This window comes from Ornithorhynchus anatinus, chromosome 18, assembly GCF_004115215.2.
Source record: "Ornithorhynchus anatinus isolate Pmale09 chromosome 18, mOrnAna1.pri.v4, whole genome shotgun sequence".
NCBI classification, from domain to species: domain Eukaryota; kingdom Metazoa; phylum Chordata; class Mammalia; order Monotremata; family Ornithorhynchidae; genus Ornithorhynchus; species Ornithorhynchus anatinus.
The window spans coordinates 6,818,985-6,840,134 of NC_041745.1; the positions used below are offsets into that span (position 1 = coordinate 6,818,985).

General features: G+C 42.9%; 1 protein-coding gene across 1 annotated transcript in view; it reads right to left on the minus strand.

Moving 5' to 3' along the window:
• PRDM15 (PR/SET domain 15) overlaps positions 1 to 21,150 on the minus strand; it is a 44,815-nt gene that overhangs the window by 17,265 nt on the left and 6,400 nt on the right. The window contains 11 exon segments of the mRNA XM_029083161.2: positions 204 to 335; positions 2,819 to 2,913; positions 5,749 to 5,916; positions 8,624 to 8,711; positions 9,886 to 9,980; positions 10,285 to 10,466; positions 11,180 to 11,309; positions 11,903 to 12,127; positions 13,955 to 14,053; positions 14,358 to 14,480; positions 20,166 to 20,416. Of these exon segments, the coding sequence (XP_028938994.1) occupies positions 204 to 335; positions 2,819 to 2,913; positions 5,749 to 5,916; positions 8,624 to 8,711; positions 9,886 to 9,980; positions 10,285 to 10,466; positions 11,180 to 11,309; positions 11,903 to 12,127; positions 13,955 to 14,053; positions 14,358 to 14,480; positions 20,166 to 20,416 (1,588 nt within the window).

Below are 21,150 nucleotides of genomic sequence, written 5' to 3' on the forward strand. Positions count from 1 at the left end.
CCTATCTCTAACCATTAGACTAATCCCTTTCGACATGAAACGCTGTGGGGAGATTCTCAATTCATGTTGTGGAGTTGGGCTGCAACCAACCAGACCTGCTCCTGCGATACTAATACTGAAGTTGGTTACAGTTCTAGTTTCTTTCTGATCCAGTTAATAAAATGCAGGATTAAAAGAACCCTCAATAGATCATGCAACAATACCTTAAAATGAACATGAATATGATCCCTAAGCACATCCACTCGGAAAAATTTACGACCACATATCTCACAGGTATATTTTTTGTCTCCATGGGTCAGTAGGTGCTTATTCATATTGCTCCTACACGAAAACACCTACAGAGAAAAGAAGTGACACAGTGAATAATACTTTGCTTTTGTTTTTTCATAAACTGCAATCAGGCATGTAAATGGGCACCAAAAAAAAATCCATATTTGTTGGTTTTTCCTATGATGTCAGTGTAGTGCTGCAATTGGTTGGGTGTGGGAAAAACAAATTCTCATATACCAGAATCTAATCTTTCTCCCAGCATCAACTTTTTGTATTTTTCCTGGCAATATTCCGTAGTTGACTACGTAAGCCACCCTCTGTAAGCTCCTCATGGACAGGGAATATGTCTACCAGTTGAATAGTACTCTCCCAAGTGCTTAGTCTCAGTGCTCTGTACTACTGATTGATATCAGAAAAGATTAAAGTTTTTTGATAAGAGAAGCTTGGCGAAAAGTAAGATAAACAATGCGCTTTGAATTTACTGGAAGGTAGTGGATTTTTAATATACAAAAATGTTTGTGCTTTCAGCTTAAAGAACGCTATCCAAAAAAACCACCTAGAAACATTGTCACGTAAGAAAATTCCCCAATTATTGAAGTGACAAGACTCTTAAAACTTGTAATTCACTGGCCAAAGTCATTTATGTTTCTTTAACTTACCAGTTAAAATTGAGCTCCTATGATAATGCCATGTTTTTTGTATAACACTTTTGTTTAGTGCTTTCACATCAGTTGCCTCATTTTATCTTCCAAATACCCTTGAGGGGATGGGGAAAGCAGGTATTATTATCCCCATTTTACAGATGAGGAAACTGTGGCCCCCAGAAGTGACTTACCTAAGGTCACAAAGCAGGCCATAGCAAAGCAGGGACTAAAACTCAGATCTCCTGATAAACCCCCATGCCCTTACCGCAAAACCATGAGGCCTCCAGTACAATGAACTAGTGGAAAAGCGAAACTGATCATTTTCTTTTCAAGTTCATTATTCGGCAGACATATGGGAAAACTGTGCTAACACAAAAATGAAAATGTTTTGACACTAAGTTTTAAAAAGTTCTATTGCTTAAAAGAACATAAAATCTAACTTAAACCTAAAACTAGCTTACAATGTTACTTCAGGAAAAAAATTTGCAGACAGAATATGGGAATGTGAATCTCCAAACTGGTGGACTTAAAGATTCCATTACAATGTCAGGGCCTCACTAGAGACATAGGTGCTTTCCAGGGCTGCAGCTCTTGAAATAAATAAAGGGGTGATTTGCTAGCCACAAAAACAAAGACGTCACTCAGTGCCCTGATCATCCTGATTGAGGAAAGTACCAGTCTTCTCCATCACTGTGAGAATCAACTGAGACACTGTTATATAAATGACTGTGAATACTGCCTACTGTTTCCTTCAGACAACTCCAAGAAGCAAGAGAAGAAATAATTCCCTGTTTGGCACCAATGCCCCAGAAGGAAACATATGAAAGAGAAAAAATAAGGACACATGTAAATTATCATTCTAATTTTAACAGGATTGATTTTTCTGAAAAATTTTCAGGGCAATGTATATTTTCTGAAAATAATCTGAAGAATGTAACCATAAGTAAACACTTCTCAAGGAAAATCTTTTGGAAAAAAAAGGAATTAAACAATTGCATGTGAACGGGGACAATGTATGGAAATATCAACCAACCGTATTTCACTGTTGGGGCCACTCAAGGTTTTTGACTCTGAACAAGCCCAAATGAACAATTCTAATGACCTAGAAGAGTCTGTGTTGTACTGTTGTAATAGAAGAAAAGCTGATCTGGTAGGCAGAGGTGCCAACTTTTTCTTTTGAGTGTAGGGATGAAACAGTGGGAATTTGAATGGGTGAGGGGCATGAGAACTAGGAATACACAGGATTTAGAGAGCCAGAAAGCCACCATTTTGGGTCTTTTCAGTCCTTCCTATTAATCTTGTCTGTCACCTGGAATAAGAGAGGATGGGAGTCCAACTGAAAAAGAGGAAAGATGGAGAATCACCATTGCTCCTAAAAAGCAGGCATTGACTCAGGCAATAGCTTTGGAGAGATCCAAATCTAAAGGCTCACTGAAAGACATTCCAATTGTCTTTCCCGCCTGACATCTGTGTCTTCTTGAGAAAGGACATAGGGTGAGGGATGGAAGAGGTGGTAGAGGTTAAAAATAAAGAAAATAAGTGGGTGCTCAAGGTCGGGGATGAGAAAAAATTTAAAAACTCATTTTAAAGCAACCTCAACCAAAAATACCAGAAATAAAACTGGGCAAACACATTAGAAGACATCAAGAACTTGCATCTGCAATGCCAAACGGTAAATTTCTTCACCACCAATAAGCCCAATTGTTCCACAATTCATAAATATCCTTTCAACTAATACGATGAACTTGTGTATTTCCAAAGCACTTTCTCCCCTTAACATAAAAGGAGTTTCTTATTACCTCCAGGTCAAAATTTCTGAGTGTTAAAGCCTGAGCTTCTGAGGCCTGAACCTGGAATACAAAGCTCTAAATTTGCCTGAGCTGATAACGAACCGTTAGTATTACCTTTCCACAGACAGGACATCCAGAGGGCTCTTTCTTGTAGCGGACCATGCTCTCTCCACTGGATTCAAAGTCTTCTCTTTTCACCCTCCGCACTCCTGAAATTACCAGCCCCCCACAAAGCCCAAAGGAAAAAATAGTCAGTTTTGCTGTCATTGAGCACTTTTTCCAATTTAGCAGGTGCTTTTTTTCCACAGGTGTATGGCAGGTAAAAGTCACATGCATAGGAATTGGCTTCCATTTCATTCATTAACTTCCAGGAAAAGGTAGTTTGGGAGCAGAATGTCTAGGACAACATAGTTCTTCTTTACAGCATTATTCAATGTCTGTGGGAGTTAACAGTGAGCATGAGAAGTAGCGTGGTTTAGTGGAAAGAAGAGCACAGGCCTGGGAGTCAGAGGACCTGGGTTCTAATCCCAGTTCTGCCGACTGCTTGCTGTGTGATCAACCTTGAACAAGTCACTTAACTTCTCTGTCCTCAGTTTCGTCATCCATAAAATGGGGAATAAATACCTGCTCTCCCTCTTACTTAGACTCTGAGCCCTATGTGAGACAGGGACTGAGTCCAACCTGATTAACTTTTATCTACCCCAATGCTTAGACCAGTGTTTGACATATAGTAAGTGCTTAATATATGTCACTACTATTATTCAGAGCAGGTGCTTCCTTACCACTAAAATATTGCCCACTGATGAATGTAAGCTGAGAGGAATAACATCGAGCCCTGACTTCAAAGTGTCTTTACAAAAACTTTATCAAAGTAAAGGAAAAATCAATTGTGTGTCCCTTCTCAGTGTTACAGCCAAGAAACGTGATCTCTGGATTCTCTTCCACTGACCCAAATCAGTGATTATCATTCAACATTAATCAATCTATTTATTGAGTGCTTACTATGTACACAACACTGTACTACGCACTTGGGTGAGAACTATACAATAGAATTAGCAGACGTGTTCCCTGCCCTAAATGAGCTTACAGTCTAGAGGGTTAAAGAGACTTACCCACTTCACAGAGATTTTAGGGAAGAAATGCTGGTGGTTTGCTGTTTCTTGACTGAAAGACAACTGACAGAATTTTGCTTCCCCGCCCCCCCCCGTTTTCCAGTGGATGTAAACATAATTCGCTAATCCTTTCAACATTTGCCACATACACTCATTTTATTTTAGCAGAATTCAATACAAAAAATCAAAGGAAACAATATATTCAAGACTTTGATACTCACCCCAGCCCCAAGGCACTTATGTATGTATCCTTATACGCTACTATTTCCCTTATCTGTAATTTAGTTTAATGTTTGCCTCACTCTGTAGACTGGAAACTCCTTGTGGGCAGGAATTATGTCTACCAACTCTATTGCACTGTTCTTTTCCAAATGCTTTGTATGGTCCCCTGCACACGTTAAGTGCTCAATAAATACCACTGATTGATTCACTTTCACTGATAAGAATGGTACCTTCCCTTACATAATTCCTCTTCATGGTTTAAAATTATTCCAGGTACCTCAGGCTTGCAATTTCTGCCTCAGCCAGGAATTATGATGGCTACATCAGGCCAAGATGATTGCTGTGTCAATCCTCAGGATTCCTGCAGAAAAGTTAGGGTGTGTGGGTTTGAAGTTGGGAGCCGTGCCACGAAACACCTACCACTGATGCCCTTGGATTTGGGTCCCTTCCCCAAAGTCCTATTGGCGGGTCCGCCCTCAACACGGAGACCCTGCCACTCGGTCGGGGCAGTGCTGAGGAGATCCAGAGGCTCCTCACAGGAACTTAGGAGGGGCAACCTAAACCTGGCGGTGGGCTTCAAGCAGTAGTGGAAGCAGTGTGGTAGCCCCTTGTTTTGGGGATCAATCTCCAACTATAGCAAGAGGATGGGAGGTCCGGGGTGCCCTATGGGATGTGTGCTATGGCTGGCACCCCCCAGCCTCGACAATTTGAAATGCAGAGTTTGTGGAGATTGGGTGCCTTATGAGCTCTTTCTTTTAACTCCCTATTTTTACCCAACAATCTTCTCTATTAGAATTTCCTACAAGGTGTTTGATTCCACCCACCCTTCTACAAAATCCTGATGGAGGCTTATAATGTAACTTGACTTACTGAATTCACTGAATTCAATTCGTTCTCTTCTGGCTATCAATAAGATGCTGCTGGTGCTCATAACAGCACACTGCTTTATGAAGGACCTCTCTCAAGGGGGAATTGTGGGCAGGAAATGTGTCTGTTATATTGTCGTTTGTACTCTCCCAAGTGCTTAATACAGTCCCCTGGCACACAGTAAGTACTCAATAAATAGTTGATTGATTGACCGGTTATTACACTCATGAATGCTCACAATTCTCCAGGTGTATTGAAAAAGGGCTGAGATCTCTTCCCTTGCTTTTCAACAGTGGGCAAAGAAGATAGGAGAAACTGGATTACCAAAGCTCACAAGGTAGTGATAAAGCTAGAACTGGGATGTGAATTTTGTTCTAATCGCCAAATGAAACTTGTTATGAAACAAGATCCATTAGAACAATACATAATAGATTACTACACTTACTTGGAGGATGGATGGATATTTTTCAACCCACTGAATAGTTGTTTCCTGCATTTAGTGCCTTAAACACTCTCCCAGATAGACACGGTAGCCTCCCTGCCACAAGCTTCTTATGAATGAATGAATGAATCGATCAGTCAATTTGCCAAGAGCACAAAATAATCACATCAGACACAGTCCCTGTCTCACTTGGGGTGCTCAGTCTAAGGGGTAGGGAGAACAGGGGTTAAATCTCCATTTTACAGTTGAGGAAATTGAGACACAGGGAGGTTACAGTGACTTGCCCATGGTTCTGATGCAGGAAAAAATATTTCCAAAAGGAAATAATGAAAGAATGATTTAAGCCTCTAGGACACTGGTTTCTAAGGATCAAATCAAGCACCCTCCAAATGGGCTCTCACCTTCCAAGTGCCGCCTCTGGTGATCCAACATGACATCCTTCCGATAGAACATTTTATTGCATATCTCACAGGCAAACTTCTTGTCCCCGTGCTTCTTTTTGTGTTTTGAGAGATTACTATTTGTAGAAAAGAACCTGAAACACATCTCACATTGGAACGTCTTGTCATCTGTCCGAGAGAAAATGGCATTTTAAGATTAAATTACTATTTTAAAACTGCATGCTCCCCTCCATGAGTTGAGCTATGGAAGCTTCTATGCTTTAGGGTATATAACAAGTTTTAGAGCCAAGGAAAGTACAAGAGGTAAGAAAGTTCATTAAAAAACAAGAATCATTTAGGTAGCTGGCACACCATGAGGAAAATATATATTTTAAATTTTCATCTACTCATACTCTTGAGAGCAAAAAGCATCCAGAAATCATGTTTTAAAGAACAAAAATGAAAAACTCCAAAAACGTCAATTTGCAGTATATTTCAATCCTGACTTTACGGTGACCAGGGCAGGTTCTTCCCTTTGTGGAAAAATCTCTCAGAATGATCCATTTTAATGCCTTTAACCTAGGGCAGGACAACCTTCTTTTCCTGAGATTTAAGTCCTAAAACATTTTAACAATCTCTGCAATGCACCCCAGGAGTTGGGTCAAGTCGGGAGCCCAATCCAACAGTCGGTCAATTGTATTTATTGGGCACTTACTCTGTGCAGAGCTCTGTACCAAGCACTAGGGAGAGTACAATATAACAGACACATTCCTTGTTCACAACCAGTTTACAGCCTAGAGGGGGAGATGCTCATTAATATAAAGAAATAAAATTACAGCTATGTACACATATTCTGTGGGGCTTGGAGGGGGGATGAATAAAGGGAGCAAGTCAAGGTGGTGCATAACGAAGTGGGAGAAGAGGAAAGGAGGGTTTAGTGGGGGAAGGTTTCTTGGAGGAGGTGTGCTTTCGATAAGGCTTTGACGGTGGGGAGCGTGTCTTGTCACTTAATGTCGCTGGTCTCCCAGTTCCCCTGCCAAGGATAGGAACTCAGTATCTGGGATGCTGAAGATTGACCTGGGATTCGGAACTGGTGGGGAAGAGCTTGAGGGAGAAGAAGGTCCAACAAGCACAGGCTCTGGGATACCCCTGGGGGCTCAACAGAGAGCCAGGAACGTGGCTGCTCTCACCAACAGAAAGGAAGATTTTCTTGAAAAGATCTTGTGAAGCATCTTCTTGAATGAGAGGTGACTAGAAAGCAGGCAGTGCCCCCTGCAGTCTGGGCCCTGTTCAGTCTCAGGCGTCCAGGTGGGCCTGCACTAGGAGAAATGTTCATCGGTCCCTGGCGATTGAGCCAATTTGCCAGGCTCCCCTTGGAATCAGCACGTTTTAGCTGGATTTAGCTACAACTACTGCTCAGTAAATGAGCGCTCAAGGCCAGAGTCTGGACCTGAAATCTTCGTATTAGCATTAGATCTCCAAGTAGAAAATGCTAGCTGTTAGATATTCTTCAAAATAGCTTCAAAAGATTACTTTTTATAGATTAAACTACAGAATACACAGCCTTGGAAAATTATTCTAAGCTTATATGGTCATAGTAAGAAGAACAGTGCCAGCCTATGCTTGTCCACTTGGCCCTGCATTTTGTCTCATAGATACCAAGCCTTTCCTTCCTGATATCCGATTACATGATTTATCCAGTAATGGGTTCTAAGCCATTTGTCCACAAAATTAGCCAATTTTTGAAATCCATGGATACTTTCAAGCTGCACAACTTCTGTTGTGCTCATCATCCGTCATTGTAAAAAATGGTTTGAAACCTACCATCTCCAACCTTCAGTGGACAACTGAGCCTGGTGCTGGGCAATAAGAAAACAACTCTGTGCTCATCTCGTCTGACTCCCTTCATGATTTTGTCAGTTCTATCATGCCCTGTCCCCACCTTCTTCTTTCCAGACCAAAGAGTCCTGTCCTTTTCTGCCCTCATTCTGAAACTGTTCCACCCTCTGATTACTTTGTCCTTCTCTGTTCCTTCTCCAGTTCCTATTTTGTCTTTCCTGAGACACAGCAATCAGAACTCCAGACAGTACTCCAGGGGCCATTAACATCATGGTTTTGCCTAGGGGCAGAATGGTGCCTTTCGTTTGCTCTTTTCTGCCCACGCCCAATAATTTATTAGGGTTGTTTTGTTGTTGTTTTTGTGATCGCCTTCTCCCCATCACTGTCACCGAAGCAACTTGGGTCCCCACCCCATCACCTTCTGTAGCACTTATGTAAATACCTTTAAACTCTGTGGCTTCCTCCCTTATGTAATACAATGTCTGTCTTCCCCACTAGATAGTAAGCTTGTTAGGACGGAGAGCCTATCTACTAACTCTAAAGTAGCCTTGCGAGGGTTCAGTTCAGTACTTTGCAATAGCATTACTGATTGATTGATATCAATAGTATTTACTCTATGCCTACCGTGTTTAGCCAATCAGTCAAGTGTATTTACTGAATGCTTACTATGTGCGGAGCACTATATTAAGTGCTTGGGAGTGTACAATGTAACAGAGTTGGCCGACACGTTCCCTGCCAACAAGGACCTTACAGTCCAGAGGGGGAGTCAGACATTAAAATAAATTGCATATTTGTACATAGTGTTGTGTGGCTGAGGGTGGCGTGAGTATCAACTTCTTAAAGGAAGCAAATATCAAGTGCCTTGTTCTAGGCACCACTGCACGTCAGAATAATAACTGAAAAGCACAGCTGACGACTCTACGATCTCTCTCCTGAGTCATGTCTCTACTAACAACAACCGATGGAAAATATCTACATACTGCTGAAGTGCAAACACGGGTTAAATTAGATTAGGGCAATAGAATGAGCATAATCCACTGGAATGGGTTCTCATCACCTGTTCGGCAGTTATGGAACTCCAGAGCACTCTCTATCCGAAAGGCTTTTTCACAAGTTGCACATCTGTAGCGATATTCATTGTCCACCTGGAAAGCGCAAAGAGGAAATACAATTACGAAGAAGAGGAAACAAGAGTTAGAAACAAAAAATGAAGGAAAAGAATAAGGACCTGACTAGATTTCTCAAAAAATTTTTTGTTACATCAGTTTCTTTCAGTCAATCCATTTTGGTAATTAATTTTGATTGTAGGGTTTGTGGACATTCTGGGTTTTTAAACTTTTTCAAGCATTCTGTATTTTACAACTTTTTCTGCTGCTTTCTTTCCAAGGGGCAACTGATTTGATAAGAGAAAGACTTTGTAATTTTAGCCATCAAAACAACCTGGCATCAAATTACAGTCAAAAGAACATGCAGCTTTAAAGCAGTAGTGGTTATAATATAATAATAATAGTGTGATAATACTGTACTTCCCAGACTCTACCCACTTTCAATTCCTTTATCCTCTGATACCTTCCCCTGGCACCATTTATATCAAATGCCCCAGTAGCCTTCTACTAGTCCTCAAATGCAACTTCCATTTCTTCCCCAGGTACAGTGTGAGCTAGTTAAGTGCTTAGTACAGTGCTCTGCACATAGTAAGCGCTCAATAAATACTACTGAATGACTGAATGAATAGTGGAAAGAGCACTGAACTGGGAGTCAGGAAAACTGATTAGGTACGGCTCTGCCACTTGTCTGATGAGTGATCTTAGGCATGTCACTTAACCTTTCTGTACCTCAGTTCCCTCATCTATAGAATGGTGATAAAATATCTGTTCTCCCTCCTCCTTAGAACATGAGCTCCATGTGGGACAGGGGCTGTGTCTCATCTCATCTTTGCACCTATCCTAGTATTTAGCGCACTGTACAGGCTTCATAAAAGCCATTATTATTATCATCATCAATAAAAACTGCAGAGCAAACTGCCTGTTTCACTGGCATATACTCAATTCTGCCAGACCTTGTGCTTTCACAACACCCTTTGGTTGAAATGTTCTTAGGGAATTAGAGAACATTGTTCTAACAAAACCCAGGTTCTTGGAATATGGCAGCCCATGTCGATGGAAGAAATGGCTTGTGAGTACACGTGCAGCATAAGAACAGGTGAGCACTGAAGCGTGAGTTTTTCCTGGATGCAGAGTTCTGCAAGAACGCAACCCTCGCTTTACAGGAGAACTGGGTGCAAGATAGAAAAAAGACCATCTGGCTGTTTCCACCCACCTCATTTCTGCTGTGCTTGTACGAAACGTGTTGCTTTAAACTCTCTTTGCGGCTGAATAATTTTGAACACTCCTCACACTTAAACAGCTTGTCACCTGAAAGATCAATCAAGAATTTCACAAAAAGCCTTAAGCAATTTAGCTTAAATATTGGGGATTTTACCTCACACCTCCAAACACACAAGGGAAGTTCCAAACAAGCCAGTATGCCTGCCCTTCGATTAGAAAAAAGGAAGCAGAATTCTTCAAAATGTCCCCATGTGCACCCCAGCTTACTAGCCAGAGGGAAAGAAAGAAATGAAAACAGCTACTCCTTGATAACTCTTCCAAGTCCTCTCTTAAATTCTACCCAAGGTGAAGATGAATACCTTGGTGTGATATCACATGCTAAACAACTCACCATGAGAGCGGATGTGCCTGCTGAGGTTGCTGCTGTTCTGAAAGTTTTTACTGCAGATGTTGCACTGATAAATTCTTTTGTGTTCCCCAAATTGCTTGATCAGTTTCCGCCGCATTCCATGTCTGCTCGAAAGTATTAAACTCCTCTTGAGGGACATGGAACTCTGGTGATGAGTGAACCTTCTGGAGAGCGAAAAACCCCAAAACACATACTGGGGTTAGGAAGCTAGAGTTGAAAGGTTAACTGATTTGGTCAATGGGCAAAAATTGGAAATCAATTCCAGGTTTGAGCAGCCTTAGAATACCCAGTCCCCCAAAACTCTTATCCATCCATCCAGCTGCAAACCAGTCAACATGGCTGCTCTTCTTACAGAATTAGGAATCAGAGCTGAGCTCAAATAGTGGAGGGCAAGAGGGAAAGAAGAGGGCTAAAATGGCAGTGGGGGTTCACATGGATGATTCCACTTCTCTCCCTCCCAAGTACTGGCTCGAAAGGCAAGCAGGAGTTGAAAGGAAGACGATACCTGGAACAAATGATGGCCACTCATTCCCTCCTTTCAGGGGTCCCCGACAATGCGATACTCAGAGATCTGTGTATTGTCCTCTGGTAGTAAACCCCGGGAGGGATGGTGGGGTGCTACTTCCTGTGGGACTATTTTGGTAAAATGAAAAGTTGTTTCTTGGTGATTTTCCCATAGAACACTGTTTGACCCACAATGAATGGGGAGGCCAATGTTAGTCTTCTGATATTTAACACCCCACCCAACATGTTCCAAACATGGTGGGAGGCCTCCAGGAACTTCCCCTCAGACTACAGTCTGTCCGGACTCAAAAGGCTACTCAGTGGCCTCCTCCGGGTAGTAATCAGGGAATAAAATGCTTAATCTGTGACTTACGGTGGAACAGAACTTATGTTGTTGGTGGTGCTGGGCAGTTTTCCTAAAACCAGCTCCATAATCCGCTCCTCTGTAGTTGGGTTCAGGGTCTCATCAGGTGGGATCTCCGTGATAATTTCTGCTACTCGATCTGCTGAGAACATATTACCAAAATGTTATTTAATGCTTAGGTTAGGTCAGGTGTGAAGAGAGGAAAATAAATGAACATTAAAATAGTGTACTTGGACCTGGATCTGGATAGTCTTTCAACCATTCAGGAAGCCAAAATAAAAAATATTTCCCAAATTTGGAGCATTTGGAGAGGTCACCATGGAATGCTGGCTAGATAGCAGAATCACACCTGGAATCCTAGCCCTCATCACGTCAGCCACTATCCATTAGATGATCTTGAGCAAAACACTTAAAACCTCTGACACAGTAAAGTCAAGATAATAAATCAGAAAAATAATAAATAGAACAATCTAAATATTGGTGTTTCAGATATGAGCTTCATGGGCTCTTGCAGGACATGAGAGAAGCACCAACCTGCAGATGTGGGGGTGACTATTTGTGAAGGCTCATTTTGGGGCCTGCTAACATACAAGGGTCTGCAAATTCCTTTGTGGGAGGATACAAGCTTTCTGCCCTGATTTGGGTACTTTGTAGAGATATATGCTCGTGAACCATTAATTTAAAAGCAATCTCCCTTCCAGAAAGTGGGGCTTGGTAGGTTTCCCACCTCACCTGTTGGCTCTTTATCATCAATGATGATGAGGGGAGGTTCTGGTTTTGAAGCTTTGGGCTTTCTGCCCCTACGAGGCTTTTTCTTTGGTTCTCTGTTGGGACTGATGCCCTCAGGGATGACAGGTGTATCTTCAGGAGGCAGTTCTGGCTCTTTCTCCAGAGTCACTTCATTCTGGTTGCTTGTGGGGGCACCTTTGGCTTGCTCCAGGTGGCTCAACAGGTGCTCTGCCGAGGAAGAAGAGTCTTGAAATGAGTGGGGAAGAGTTGAGGCTTAAAGGGCCTATCTCTGCATTTCTTCATTTTGCTGCTCTCGAATATCCTATGCACTGGGATTAGACAACTTCCATTTTAGAACTGAAAATGTCACTGCAGAGAAGAGGGAATGAAGATACCTTCACCCCTCAAACCCCACTATTGCAGCTTCATCATCATAATAATTGTGGTGTTTGTTAAGTACCTACTTTGTGCCAGGCACTGTACCAAGTGCTGGGGTGGATACAAGCAAATTGAGTTGGACACTGTCCCTGTCCCACATGAGGCTCACAGCAAAGAAATGTAAGACTGTAGACTGTAAGCTCCTTGTGGTCAGGGAATGTGTCTACCAACTCTGTTGTATTTTAGTCTTTCAAGCACTTAATACAGTGCTTTGCATACAGTAAGCACCAATAAATATCATTGACTGATTGATATCCCAGCACATTTCACTTCATATTAAACAAGCCTCTGGATGCAGCTTCTGTAAACCACCTCAAAGTAAAAAGGAGGAAGGCTGTAGAACAGAGGCCAACCCAGAGAACTCACATGTTGGGCCTATTAGATTGAAAGAGTCAGTCCCTGGAAAAAGAGTGAATTATACTTCAGGAGAGAATGAGGACAATATGACGCAGAGTTCAAGGCATACATCAGCAGTATATTTTTCAAGAGGCCAAAGATGGGACTGGGTGAGTTACTTAGGGAACCGGCTAACCAATACCTACATCAGAAAAGGCAATAAAACTCCTGTTGCTAGTTATTCAAACATAGAAGCCAATCCCTGTGGGGCGATGGGGGTTAGTGCCCCCATTTTGTCCCCTCGACTTTTTCAGCTAGTTTTCCTAGCCCTGAACCTAGGTCTCCCATGAAACCTGAGGGTTTCTGAGTGGACTGAAAAGGGTTGAAAATGTGCAATTGGGGGCTGATCCAAGAACCAGGTCTTTCTGACTCCTTATCTCTTATACATCTCCTTGACTGTGCATCAAGAGAATCACCTTTTGAACAACTGTCCTAACATGGCTGCATTTTTTGGAGCTTCTTAGAATAATCACCACTGCATCCCTAAACAACACCGAAATAGTTCCATCTCAGTTCAGTAAAATTAGTGAGCTTTATCCTTTTCCGCGGAAACTTGCAGCCTTAAAAAAATTCTAACAGCTGCTTTGTTATTTATACTGAAGTGATGGGTGAAAATGCTTCCAGCAACAAAAAGAACAAACACATCTACAAAGATAAACACCAAGAAACACATCAGACAAGAATGATTCCAAATCCCCTCTGAATTCTTCCTGATTAGCAATCACATATCAGGAAATCTGCTAGGACAGCTCAGAACAATCTATGCCCAAAAACTCAACCTTATTATTTCTGCCACTAAAACTTGTCTGGAAAAAAAAATCCCTCTCAGCTCCCAGGAAGAGTCAGTCTAATCAGTAATCTGAAGATTAAAAACTTGAGTGCTTATTACTAGGGCTCCCAAGTCAAAAACAGTGCACCTTAATTATATCCACTTAATCACTGCCTGAAACTCTAGCCAAAGTTCAATTTTGGCATTACATATTGTACATTGGTCAAAAATCTAAAAGGCCAGGTTTAAATGTAGCAACTTTTAAAGACCGCATTCCTTATTTAACTTTAAAAAAAGATCTTTTCACAAGGGATCACTACAAAGAGAAGAGGTAGAAGGAGTGGGAAAACAGGGAGAGGAACTGATGGAATGGAGTAGTGAGACTGCACAAAGCAGAGCTTCCCCATGCACAGTTTAAAATCTCCTTTAGATGCATTCCTCTTTCTTTTTACCTGTCAGTAGCTGAGGTTCTTGAAATGTAGCTGAACACACTTTACATGTCCACTGGCTGGGCTCTGCTTCAGTAGGCACAGTGTTTTCGGGAACGCTTGCTAATTCGGAGGACAAAGGAAGAAGCAAGGTGAGAAGAGCAAGCAAACACCTTCACAACACAAAACCCCACCCCACAGAACAGATCACAAGCTAACACGAGTGAGGGATACAGGACTTGAAACCTGGCAAAATTCTGGGAATGGATAAAAGTCCCTGTCTCTCCTCTACGCAGGAGTTACACTGGGCAACATCTCAAATAAATCACAAATCCCAAGGCGAGCAAAGCTCCTTATAGGCAGGGAACGGGTGTTTTACTTTCGATGGACTTTCCCAAGCGCATCAGAGAGCCCAGCACTGACTCACCTTCAAATTCAGCAGCTGGCACAATGCACTTCTTGCTCTTCCTATTGGAGGAGGCTGCATTTGGTGGCTTAGATGTGATTTTGTTTCCTTCCCTGTCACACTCCATCCTCGCCAAACAGGCATCTGAAGAAAAGCAAAAGGTTTTCAATCTAAGGAAGTTATTTCTTTGCACACAGGAGAGATGACCCATCACCAGCCTGGGCCCGACCCTGACTTTTAGGGTCCTTGCCTTGGTTTACCTCGAGAGAAGCAAAACAGCCTAGTGCCAAGAGCACAGGACTGGGAACCAAGAGGCCCAGATTCCAATCCTGGCTCCTCTATTTGCCCGCTCTGTGACTTTGGGCAAGTCACTTGACCTCCATGAGCCTCTGACCTCACCTGTACCATGGAGATAAGATACTGGCTCGCCCCACTTCTAAGATTGTGAGTCTCACATAGTGTGCAAGAACTGGGTCCTATCTGATTGTCTGTACCCAGTGTTTAGTGCAATGCTCTGGCACGTAGAAAGTGCTTATTGAAACAACAATAATTCTCATAATACAACATACAGCTAGTTCTCTAATGTGGAGACAGGTGCTCTTGCAGAACCCTGGGTTAAGGAAAATTCCCATTGCAGTGCTTACCATGTCTGGCTTCAAGCACAAGCACATGACCTTTTCTTCCGACAATGATTTTTGCTTTATCTAGGCAGGCTCAAACTGTCGAAGACTGATTCCTAATTCTGCTGGTATTCTGGTAAAAATGCATAGTGAAAAAAAAACCAACAAAAGCAAAACCATCTTCTGGCGTGACTATCTCCCCCTCTAGACTGTAAGTTCATTGTGGGCAGGAAATGTGTCTACTTTGTCATACTGTACTAACTCAAGCACTTATTACAGGGCTCTGCACACAGTAAGTGCTCAATAAATACAATTGATTGATTATCAATAGGCTCAGAACAGCTCCAGATAATATAAAACTTTCTAAACTCTGTTGATACTTTCTGATTGGATAGAACTGGTAGCTATTACTTTGTATGCTACTGTTTGCATGAAATGTCCATGCATGATGAGTCTATAATAGGTTATTTAGAGGGAAAATTTAGAGACGTTAGAAGGCACGTTCCCTAACCATGAGGATGACACCATCACACGGCTCCTCCAAGCATCCTTTGTCAGAAACAGACCCCAGTCTGGGGTGACATTAACTGGATTCTTCAATCATATTCACCAACCGGGGGATGCTGTAGTTGTGTCAGGGGAAAGATACATATTACTTTGCGAGGCCTATATTGTTTCTACAATGAATTCACATGCATTTTCTAGGAGTCTCAATAATACCATTAAAGAAAAATCTGTTTGTCAGAGTTGTTTCATTAGGCTGCAAAAGCTAGAGGGCAACTGCATGAATTCATTGCCCTGGTCCCATCTTTCGCATTCCAGGTGAAATACGCTGGAGAGGCATAAAAAGACTAGAGCCTCATTTAAGACCACATACGTCCAATTAGAACCTAGCTTCCAAAAACCGGTGTTAACCCACAGAACTGAATCCCCACATGAAAGATGTCATGTAACCTTGGGCAGGATAATCCAGTTCATTCTACAACTGATATCGAAAATATATTTTAAGGATTACGTCCCCCAACCTAAAACATCTTCTAGGGCCTGAAATCAATGGTATTTATTCGTACCTACTATGTGCATAATCCTGTACAAAGCCTTTGGGAGAGTTTAGTCCAATAGGATTGTTAAGTATGAGCCCTCTTTTCAAGGAGCTCACAGTCAGACAGTAAAATAAGTGCTTAGGAGGTGGGGCTAAATCCATGGGAACGGCAGTAGGGAAGAAAAATAGGTTGGGGGAATGAAAGCTTAGGCCTGGGAAGTTTCCTGAAGCAACTATGATTTCAGTAGGGATCTGAAGATGGGGAGAGTGCTGATCTGTCTGATATGAGTCAGAGTGAGTTTCAGGCAGGAGGGAAGCTGTGAGCATGGGGTCAATGGTGAGGGTGAGGTACAGTAAGTAGATTGGTATTGGAGGAGCAAAATGGGTAGGCTGGACTGCAGTAGGAGAGCGAGGATAACTGGGGGGAGACCTCTGAATCAGATGGTGAGGTATTTCTGCCTGATACAGAGATGGATGGGCAACAATTGGAGGCACTGGAGCAGCTACAGCCAGCGAGTACATTTTTCCTTCAATTTTTTTCATCTCAAAGCCTGAATGTTCCCCCAGACTGCTCAGCTAGATCACCATAGAATTCCCAAAGCCAGTTCTGACCCTCAGGGCACCAATTCCACCCTAGCCGTCCTGCACCACCTTTTCCCCAAGACCTTCATTTGCTGGACCGCATTCTGCTGCTGCCTTTTTCGGTCAGGTCTGCCTTTGGGGGGTCATGCCCTACCTTTGAGACAGCAGCTGCTTCTCCCCAAATTCCCCTAGAACAGACACCATCATCACCAGCTATCCCCATAAATGGTGAGGCTGGTGAGGATGCTCTGCTCTAACTAAAATGAATGCATTTTGCCTGGCAGGCTAGTAATTAGTAGTATGGCATTTTGTTAAGTGCTTACTATTTACCAGGCCACTGTACTAAGTGTTGGAGTAGATTCAAGCTAATCCAGGTGGACAAAGTCCCATATCCCACATGCGGCTCACGGTCTTATTCATTCATTCGATTGCATTTATCCCCATTTTTCAGATGAGGTGCCTGAGGCACAGAGAAGCAAAGTAACTTGCCCAAGGTCACAAAGCAGACAAGTGGTGGAGCTGGGATTAGAATCCAGATCCTTCTGACTTCTAGGCCTTAAACTCTATCCACTTGGCCATGCTCCTTCTTACAAAAAAAGAAAAAATAAATGGAACTGCTTGTATTTCCTTGTCTTCTATTACTACTTAGTTTCCAGTTACACAAGCGAGTACACTCCAAATTAAAATATTCTCCTAAAACTTTCAACTAGAGGTGGCCAATACACATGTGATTATTGCTAGCATAACTACATAATTTCAGCATCATCGAGTGGTATTTATTGAGTGCTTATGGTGTGCAGAGCACTGAACTAAGCGCTTAGGAAAATACAACTGAATTGGTAGACATGTTCTTTGCCCACCACAATCTTATAGTCTAAAGGGTAGACAAGAATAGAAATAATTTATGATATGACAAAAGCATAAATTATACAAATAGCATACACACACATTTTAAAATATGAGATAAATGATGGAACTAAATGAGTAAAACCTGGGATGCAAATTGGCAGCTGAACCTTCCACTGCATTTCCAAGAAGTGATTTACTCACGTGTCCAGAAAGGAAGGGAAAAAAACACCTAGAAAAATACTTAAGTGGTCAGTCCTCTAGACTGTAAGCTCTTGTGGGCAGGGAACATGCCTACCAGCTCTCTTGCATTGTACTCTCCTAAGTGCTTAGTACAGTGCTCTGCACACAGTAAGCACTCAATAAATACCACTGATTGATTGGCTATCTGTCAAGAACTAATTCAACCTTGGTGTGTTTCTGAACAATGATTTCAGTACTGCTTCTACAAAGTCACAGGCTCTGCTGGCGGAGCTGGCACCTCACCAAGAAATCAAGGTTAAATTTATCCAGACTTTGTTAATTATTCCAAACCTGGCTCCCAGACTGAACAGTGAAATGTTCTCTAGTAAATGAAAAACAAATCAAGCATAAGCTCAAGCTCCTTTTCTTTGGCCTAAACCTTGAAAGGTGGAACAAAGAACCATAAGGTCATTGCACTGGTCAGACCAGGGTGATAGCAAACAGGAAAGAAAAGTAGGTGAGTGGCTTCTTGACTGTTGCACATTCCCACAATAGAGTTCAGTCATTTTATTCACATTAATGTGTCTCTCCCTCTAGACTGTAACTTCATTATGGGCAGGGAGCGTGTCTGCTAATTCTGTTGTACTCTCCCAAGGGCTTAGGACAGTGCTCTGCACAAAGTAAGCGCCCAAAAATACAATTGACTGATTGACTGGATGACTGTGGAAGTCCTGGGAAGATGAAAGACCTGGAGACAGCGGGCTGCTGTCAAGGTTTATCTGGGGTTTCCGGTTGGCTTTAGGGAAGACTGGGGTTCCAGAACTGTAAAATGGCTCCCTAATACTGTAGAACTGTTCCCTTCCCACCTTCTTATCACCAGTCAACAAGGAACTGATCCAATTTCCATCGAGTTCTTTGGATGGAGAATAGTCCAAGGACAGAACAGGTTAACCCTGCAGCCACTCCCTAAACTCTGGGTCAGCCCTTGTCTATGTTTGGGCCAGAAGGTCATTGGCTTTGGTATAACAGATAAGCAGGGCACCAGACAAATCAATACTGAGTTCGTTTCCCATTCAGTCCACAGATGGCAGCAGGAGAGGGAAAGAGTTTTCATTCCTGAGGGGGATAAAAACTCTTGGCTTGCTGAGGAAGCCCCAAATACATACAGACCTGCTCATCCATCTACTGCCCATGTTCCCTGGCAGCAATAACCACTGCTTCTGGAATAACAACTTGCGGAAGAACAAAACGCCATCACAGCAATGAGACCGCATGTAACTCAAAAGACTTAGTTAAACAATAACCCCGGGTTGACATCTTTTCACTTCCCCCTTAATGCATTGGGCGCCTTCACCCAACCCAGATCGCCAGACTCCCAGATATAACATATGGAAATCCTAGATGTATTGCACATCATCTATGGCAATTATGCATCCATCAAATGGAGTGGACGGGAATTGTAAGATTGCTCTTCTGCACATATGCCTGGGGGCTAGTAATGAAAAGGAAACCACTGGGACTGGAGTAAAAGCTTGAAGAGTTTTAGCAATTTGAGAGGCAGAGGCAGGTGTCTTGTTTTGCCTACTGATGGGTGGCCCGTTTTAAGCAATCAGTGGTATTTGAGTGCTTACTGCAGGTACAGGCACCAGAGCAAGTGCCTGGGAGAGTACAACATAGACGTGGTAGACACGTTCCCTGCCCACAAGGAGCTAACAGTCTAGAGATCTATTTTACCAGAGGAATTATCAGTTGGACAATACCCAAAACTGACCTGGCTTCAGGGATAAGAGGAAAGACTCAAGCTTTAGAGTCAGTAATTGAAACAGTCATGCAGATAGGTCCAGAAAGCACACCAGCCTCCTCCACACAAAACTACACAAAAAGTGGTTGGCTCCTTCCACCCCTGCCCTCAAAGCTATCTTGACCTCCATGGAAAGAGCAAGGGGCCTGGAAGTCAGAGGACCTGGGATCTAATCACAGCACCAACATTTTTTTAAATGTCATTTCTTAAGTGCTTACTATGTGCCAGGCACTGTGCTACGCACTGGAATAGATGCACTCTAACCAAGCTGGACACAATCTATGCCCCATATGAGGCATGCAGTTTTAATTCCCATTTTACAGATGAGGAAACTGGGGCCCAGGGAAGTTAAGTAAACTCGCCCATAGTCACACAGCAGACAAGTGGTGGAGCCAGGCTAAGAACCCATATCCTTCTGACTCCCAGGCCTATGCTCTCTCCGCAAGGCCATGCTGCTTCTCTGTTGTCTGCTGCGAGACCCTGGGCAAGTCACTTCACTTCTTTGTGCCTCAGTTATCTCATCTGTAAAATGGGGATTAAGACTGTGAGCCCCATGTGGGACACGGACTGTGTCCAACCCAATTAGCTTGTATCTACTCCAACACGAAGTGCCTGGCATATAGTAAGTGCTTAAAAAAAGCACTTAAAACCAAAATTAGCTCATCACTTCAGTCACCAGGCCGCTTCTGAGCAACAAGGCACCTGGCATTCATCACAGAGCCAAAGAAAGATCCAAGACTGCTTCCCCCACCTACCGCTGCCCACTGTGACGGCCTGTTTCAACACTGGCTTCTCCATCTTCTTGGCGTAGAAGGCCGCATACCACACGCGCAGTTCGGTGCCCGGAGGGATGTCACGGGAAGTGGTGAAGTAAATGTCACTGTTGTGCTGAAAGGCTGTCAGGTTCTGGTGCTCGTATGCCGCCGCTGGCCTCACCATCATCATCCAGTTGCAGTCATCCTCGTTGGAGGTGTCCAAGCAACCGGAGGCCGTTTTTCTGGAAAACCTGTGGGGTTAAACCACACCCAGCACCCATCAGCCAGAAAGAATGCCAAAGGAACCGATTCGTCACCATGGGTACGAAAAAGCAATAATGATAATAGTCATGGTTCTGGTTAAGCCCTTACTAAGTGTCTACCACTGGGGTAGACAGAGTACAATCAGATCAAACCCAGTCCCTATCTCATATGGGGCTCAGAGTCTAAGAAGAAGGGAGAATGGGTACCGAATCCCCATCTTTCCCAAGATAACACAGCAGGCATTTGGTAGACCTGGGGTTAAATTAACATTAATATACATAAAATATTTGGGAAGTAGCATGGCCTAGTGGAAAGAGCACAGACCTAGGAGTCAGAGGACCTGGCTTCTAATCCTTGCTCTGTCAAATGCTTGCTGTGTGACCTTGGGCAAGTCACTTAACTTCTCTGTACCTCAGTCCTCTTCTCCCAGGTACTTAGACTGTGAGCACCATGCGAGATCAGGACTGTGTCCAACCTAATTAACTTGGATCTACCCCAGCGCTTAGAACAGTGTTTGACACATAGTAAGCACTTAAAAATACCATAAAAATAATGTATAATATACAATTTGTACATAAGTGCTGTGAGGCTGGGGGTGGGGTGGTGAGGATACCAAAGCCCAGAGGTCACAGGTCCAAGTGCAGAGAACTCAAGAAACAAAATCTCCATATCAGAAGTGGGCTGTGGGGAGGGAAGACTTGACAGAGCCAGGAAAAGGGTG